The sequence below is a fragment of the Microtus ochrogaster genome, chromosome 10 (genome assembly GCF_000317375.1).
Source record: "Microtus ochrogaster isolate Prairie Vole_2 chromosome 10, MicOch1.0, whole genome shotgun sequence".
Taxonomy (NCBI): Eukaryota; Metazoa; Chordata; class Mammalia; order Rodentia; family Cricetidae; genus Microtus; species Microtus ochrogaster.
This window is the reverse complement of record NC_022016.1, coordinates 82,741,162-82,747,368: the sequence shown is the minus strand read 5'-3', so window position 1 is coordinate 82,747,368 and position 6,207 is coordinate 82,741,162. Positions and strand designations below refer to the sequence as shown.

At 50.1% G+C, this 6,207-nt stretch overlaps 1 protein-coding gene across 1 annotated transcript in view; it reads right to left on the bottom strand.

Annotated features, from left to right (window-relative positions):
* Ca6 (carbonic anhydrase 6) overlaps positions 1–6,207 on the bottom strand; it is a 20,957-nt gene continuing 14,750 nt past the window's right edge. Inside the window, exons 7-9 of the mRNA XM_005353679.2 lie at positions 5,241–5,364; positions 4,424–4,476; positions 1–383 (exon numbers count right to left, since the gene is read on the bottom strand). Of these exons, the coding sequence (XP_005353736.1) occupies positions 288–383; positions 4,424–4,476; positions 5,241–5,364 (273 nt within the window). The 3' untranslated portion in view covers positions 1–287. The remainder of the gene's footprint in view (positions 384–4,423; positions 4,477–5,240; positions 5,365–6,207) is intronic.

The following is a 6,207-nucleotide window of genomic DNA, read 5'->3' as shown; positions in this document are numbered from 1 at the left end:
GCCAAGGGCCAAAGCTCTGTCACTGAGCCGCATCCCCAGCCCCCAAATTTAATGAATGATTGACAGGAGGTTGTCGAAGGCTTGATTCCTTTGCATGTCCAGGTTTGTTTCCACCCGTGGTGTCTCGCCCACACCCCTCCTCTTCCATCTGATGTAGCTCACTTCCTTCTATGGGTGGTAACTCCCTGAGTGAGTCAGAGACTCACTGCGGATGGCAAGGAGACCCACAGGACAGGATTCCTCAGAGGCGGGGCAGGGTGAGTCCACAAGGTGCCAATTCCAGCTTATCAATTGTGCTTTCTCTTCTTAATTTTCTTTGGTCCAGCATGGTTTGCCAGGTTCTCATCAGTCTTTATCCGGTGGTGACCAACGAGACCTGTATCCTAGAATACAGTCAATAAAAAGAAGAATTAAGTCAGGCAGAGTGGCACAGGCCTTTAATCCCAACCCTCAGGAGGCAGAAGCAAGAGGATCTCAGAGTTTGAGGCCAGCCTGGTCTACAGAGTGAGTCCCAGGACAGCCAGAGGTAATGTAAAGGAACACTGTCTCCCAACAGAAGAAGAAAGTGCAGAAGAAGGAGGAGGAGGAGAAGCATTTAGGCCCATAGAGACAACTGAGCTGACAGAGTGCCGTGTCCTGCAGAGCTTGGTCCTGGAAACTTAGCTGGGGCAACAAGGGATCCAAGAAAGGAAGACACGCTTGCGGGAAAGCTGGGGTCAGGTGAGTTGTGCTTACTCTGACGGGGTACACCTGCTACACACTATTCAGACTCTTGGCGTGTTTATCATATGCAGCAAAGAAGGAGGCCTTAGCTAGCGGCAGGAGTAGGGGGTCTCTGTCAGGAGCAGTGTCAGGCTGTCAACCCTGGAGGAGGAAGCTGCGGTTGCTAGCTTTTCACACACTGATCAATCGCTCATAGACACTCAGTTCTTACACACACTGCCAACACTCGCATTCAGACCCAAGGGAGGCTTTCCCATCCCTCTGGCCCCTCACTTGGGGAAGGCTTTGCCACTGCCATGATCTGAGGATTTGAACCTTTGACACAACTGTGCCATGTCAGACAACACACACACTCACTCAGGACTTCATTGATTTGTTTGTTTGTTTGTTTGTTTTCCAAGACAGGGTTTCTCTGTAGCTTTTGGAGCCTGTCCTGGAACACATTCTGTAGACCAGGCTGGCCTCGAACTCACAGACACACACCTGCCTCTGCCTCCCCAGTGCTGGGATTAAATACAAGCACCACCACCACTGCCCGACTAACTTCATTGATTCTTTACCTATTCACTCAAGGGTTTCTCAGCTCCCCAAAATCAAGGACCTGCCATCGAGCATGGGGACCTGAGTCCAGATCCGCTGGGTACTGTGCATGCTCTGTAACTGGCACAGTGGGGTGGAGACAGCCTAGTCACATCAGTGGGTTCCAGCTTTGGCGAGAAACTATCTCAAAATAAAGATGTTGGAGAGCCAGGCACGATGGCGCACGCCTTTAATTTCAGCACTCAGGAGGCAGAGGCAGGTGGATCTCTGTGAGTCTGAGGCCAGCCTGGTCTACAGAGTGAGTTCCAGTCCATACAGAGCTACATAGTGAGATCCTGTTTGGAAAATAAACAGAAATAAAATGACGAGCCACTGAAGAAGACATTCAGAGTTGACCTTGAGCTTCCACACTCACACGAGCTTCCACACTCACATTCATATATGTATATACCACACACACACACACACACACACACACACAATCTTTTTTTTAAAAAAAAAAAGATTAGGTTTAAATGATCAAACTTAGAAGGACCTCCTGGAAACAAATGCAGCGTGGCTCTTCATACTTCTCTGTGTGTGTGGTGTGTGTATGTGTGGTGTGTGTGTGTGTGTGTGTGTGTGTGTGTGTGTGTGTGTGTGTGTTGCTGGGGAAGCAAAGCAGAGACTCATGCATACACAAGCATGAAATCACATCCCAAGTCCTCTGACCTGTGTACTTTTGATTCCTTGGTTTCTCCTGTATGATTAATTGATGTGGGATTTCCCTCTGGCTGTGAATACCATTGGTTAATAAAGAAACTGCTTTGAGCCTATAGCAGAGCAGGGCAGAACAGAGCTGGCGGGAGTGGGGAGGTTGAGTAAACTGAATGCTGGGAGGAAGAAGGCAGAGTCAGGAGAAGTCATGGAGCCGCCGCCAGAGACAGACGTGCCCAGACTTTGCCCATAAACCACAGCCACATGGCAATACACAGATTAATGGAGATGGGTTAGTTTAGGATATGAGTCAGCCAGAAATATGCTTAAGCTATTGGCCAAACAGTATTGCCAATAATATAGTCTCTGTGTGGTTATTTTGGGGCTGAGCAGCCGTTAACAAACAAGCAGCCTCTTACAACAATTAATTGATATGGTCAGTTAAGAAGTGATCATATGAAATGCTATTATCAGCTAATATGATCCAGCGGGATGGAATTCTACAGAACTGTGCAGTGCTGTGGGCCTTGCAACATGGCTGAGTGGAGCTGCCCATGGCTTGTGTAGCAGTCTGGGTCTGAAGGAAGAACAAAACGATAGCTGTAACTGCACTTTCTTAGGATCCTGTGGATGGGCGTGAGGGACAAAGTCCCCTGCTGCCCCTGGAAGGTGAAGCAATCACCCCGCAGGGTGGGTTCTGATGGAGGACCTCGTGGACACCAGGGGGCATCCTGGTCCGGGTGATTATCTAGGACACGTGCACTCCCCTAAGGGTAAGTTGAAGAGTCTCCCAAGGAAAGCATTTGAGACAAGGAATACAGAGCACCAAGCGGTCTCGTGGTACATGTTGCAAGAATAGATTTTTTAAAAGAATAAGAATGGTAAAAAAAAAAAATTAGCAAGGAAAATGGAAACCTGGAAAATTATGGAACAAATGATGGATCTGTGAGTGAGCCCACTCTTTGTTTAACCTACACTGGAGTGACCCACATGACAGACATGACGCTAGGAATAGGAATCGCCATGAGCAATGCTGTGAGTAGGTGTACTGGACAGTTTTGTGGGTCAACTTGACACAAGCTGGAGTCAGCAGAGGAAGGAGCCTCAGCTGAGGAAAAGCCTCGAGGAGATCCATCTGTGAGGCGTTTTCTCATTTAGTGATTGATGCCGGAGGGCCCAGCCCATGGTTCTATAAGAAGGTGGCATGAGGGGCTGCAGAGGTGGCTCCGTGGGGCAGATCACTCACTGCTGTTACATAGGACCTGGGTTCAATCCCCAGTACCCACATGGTGGTTCACAACCATCTGTAACTCCACTCCCGGGGGCCTGATGCCCTCTTCTGACCGCCCTGGGCACCAGGCATTTAGGTACTCTGCATACACATGCTCGGGTACACACAAAAGTAGACACATCTTTAAATAAATAAATAATAAAAGAAGATGGACTGAGCAGACCATGGGAAGCAAGCCAGGAAGCAGCTCCCCTCCATGGCCTCTGCATCAGCTCCTGCCTTCAGGGTCCTGCCCTGCGTGAGCTCCTGTCCTGCCTTCAGGGTCCTGCCCTGCGTGAGCTCCTGACCTTCCTTCAGGGTCCTGCCCTGCGTGAGGTCCTGTCCTGACTTCCTCCAGTGAAGAGCAGCGGCAATGCTGAAGTAGAAGCCTAATGAACCCTTTCCTTCCACAGCTGGCTCTTGGGTCCTGGTGTTTTGTCGCAGCAACAGAAACCCTAAGACACCGGCACAGTGGGGTATGGCTGTGACACACCTGACCGTGTTTTGGGGAGGATTGTGAAGGGATTTTGGGCTAGAAAAGCCACTGAGTGTTGAGGCCTCAATAGGCTGTGGTGTGGGAAGACGAAAACGTTGAGAGCACTCTAGAATGGACGCCTGGCTTGCGGAGTTTCCGAGGGAAGTTTAGAGACTCTCTGGGGGCCACTGGTTATTCTGAATTATATTGACTAAGATCCTGCAGTTCTGGCTAGCTGGGGCTGAAGAATCAGCTGTGATTCACAAGATCCCAGAAACTTTTAAAACAAACTTTTGTTTTGCTGGGATACTTGATGCTGGTCGGCTGGAGCTAAGAAATGAGCGGTGATGAAGAAGAGACCAGCATCAGTGAGGTAAAATCTTCTGGGACGTGCTTCCTGAGAGCACAGAGGAACTGCTGCAGGGGCTGCCAAGGTTGAACCTCATTGCTGGCAGCTGAACTCGGGAATGTGTAAGGTCACCCAGGTGGTACTGGGTTTGCAGGCGTGAAGGGGTTACAGAAAGCACCTAAGCTTGGCACTGTGAGAGGTCAAGAGAGATCATTGATGAGGGCGTAGCCCCAGTGGCAGTTGAAGGCCCAAGACTGAAGGGGGTCCTGCAAAGACGTTGAGGCGTGGCACCCCGAGAGCCCGTGAAAGGCTTTTAGTGAAAGCGCAGCCCAGTCGCAGCAGAAGACCCCAGCATTGGAGATGCACATACCACGGGATGTTCATCATAAAGTCCAGCATCAATGGAGGAGTACCAGTCGGGATCTAGAAGACAAGTTGTGTGTGCTTTAGAGACAGAGAAGTGACCCAAACCCTTTGCAGGAACCCAAAAGATCATGCATGGATCTCAGACACTGGACAGTTGGAGTTGCTTGGCTTTGATTGCAGGGAGGGGGGTGAAAATGAGCCTTAATTTGTATGTGGGTGAAAAGAGGTGTGATTTTTTTTTAAAGATTTGTTTGTTTATTATACAGTATTCTGTCTGCATGTAAGCCTGCAGGCCAGAAGAGGGCGCCAGATCTCATTACAGATGGTTGTGAGCCACCATGTAGTTGCTGGGAATTGAACTCAGGACCTTTGGAAGAGCAGCCGGTGCTTTCATAACCTCTGAGCCATCTCTCCAGCCTGAGATGTGATTTTTAAAGTGGACTGGAAGTGGATTTGTTATACAGAGGAAGGGAGGTAGTGGCTCTTGAGAAATCATCTCACTTGGGCTCAGTAAAGCTAACTTGAGGCTGCACACAGCCAAGAGTTTGTAGGTTGTCCTTGTCTCTTGCTTCTACCACCCACCTATAGCCATGATCAGGGAGGCTGCACACCACGTGCTGTCTCCTCTGCAGTGCTCCCTGAGACGGGAGAAACGAGCGTTCGCCGTCTTCTCCTGCCCTGCCTGTGTTGGCCCACGTGAGTGTTCCTGCCTTGAAACGGCATTCCTTCCTTCTCTGCAGCTAGGAGGGACCAGCCAGAGAGAGGGAAGAACACTGTGGTTCACAAGTCGTACAGCAGAAGGAAGACTTGGTGTCACTTACTCTTACTAAAGAAGTCTGGGAAATTGGCTTGCACCACTCTCTCGTTGAGGGCCTGGGTCTTGCGGTAGATGTTATGAAGGGTCTCGTTGTGGTCATTCTTAATAGTGTTCTCCATGTTCTCTACCTGCAGACAACATGAGGCGGCTTACGGGGGAAAGCATTTGGTGAGTGATTGGATAGATGCTCCTATCTGTGTGATCTGGCAGAGGGTCAGACCCCCTCGGGCACAGCGCCCCGCGAGATCCTTTCCTCGGGATCTTGCCCATCCATCCTTTTGTCTTCCCTCAGGAGTGTTTGGTTAACAGAATAAAAGTGATGAGTAACAGAGATATATTAAGTGGCAAGCTCAGTGCTTGTTTTTCTAAAATTATATTCTGTCTACATCCTTGAAGTATTTGTTTCTTGTTTCCGCATGACAATGTCTGGGTTCTTTGTTCATGTCCCTCCTTCTTTTTCAAGACAGGGTTTCTCTGCGTAACAGCCCAGCTGTCCTGGCACTCACTTTGTAGACCAGGCTGGGCTTGAACTCAGAGATCTGCCTGCCTCTGCCTCGCGAGTGCTGGAATTAAAGGTGTGTGGGCTTTTATTTTATATTTTAGACAGGGTCTCACTACATGCTCCTGGCTGGCCTGGAGCTCACTCTGTAGACCAGGCTAGCCTCGAACTCAGAGATCTGCCCGCCTATGCCTCCCCGTTGCTGGAACTACAGCCATGCACCCCACACCTGGCTGAATCTCTCCTGGAACTTGAGACGTCGGCTAGCTCTCTCCTCCACCCTCCATCTCTCTCCTCCACCCTCCATCTCTCTCCTCCACCCTCCATCTCTCTCCTCCACCCTCCATCTCTCTCCTCCCCCCTCCATCTCTCTCCTCCACCCTCCATCTCTCTCCTCCACCCTCCATCTCTCTCCTCCACCCTCCATCTCTCTCCTCCACCCTCCATCTCTCTCCTCCACCCTCCATCTCTC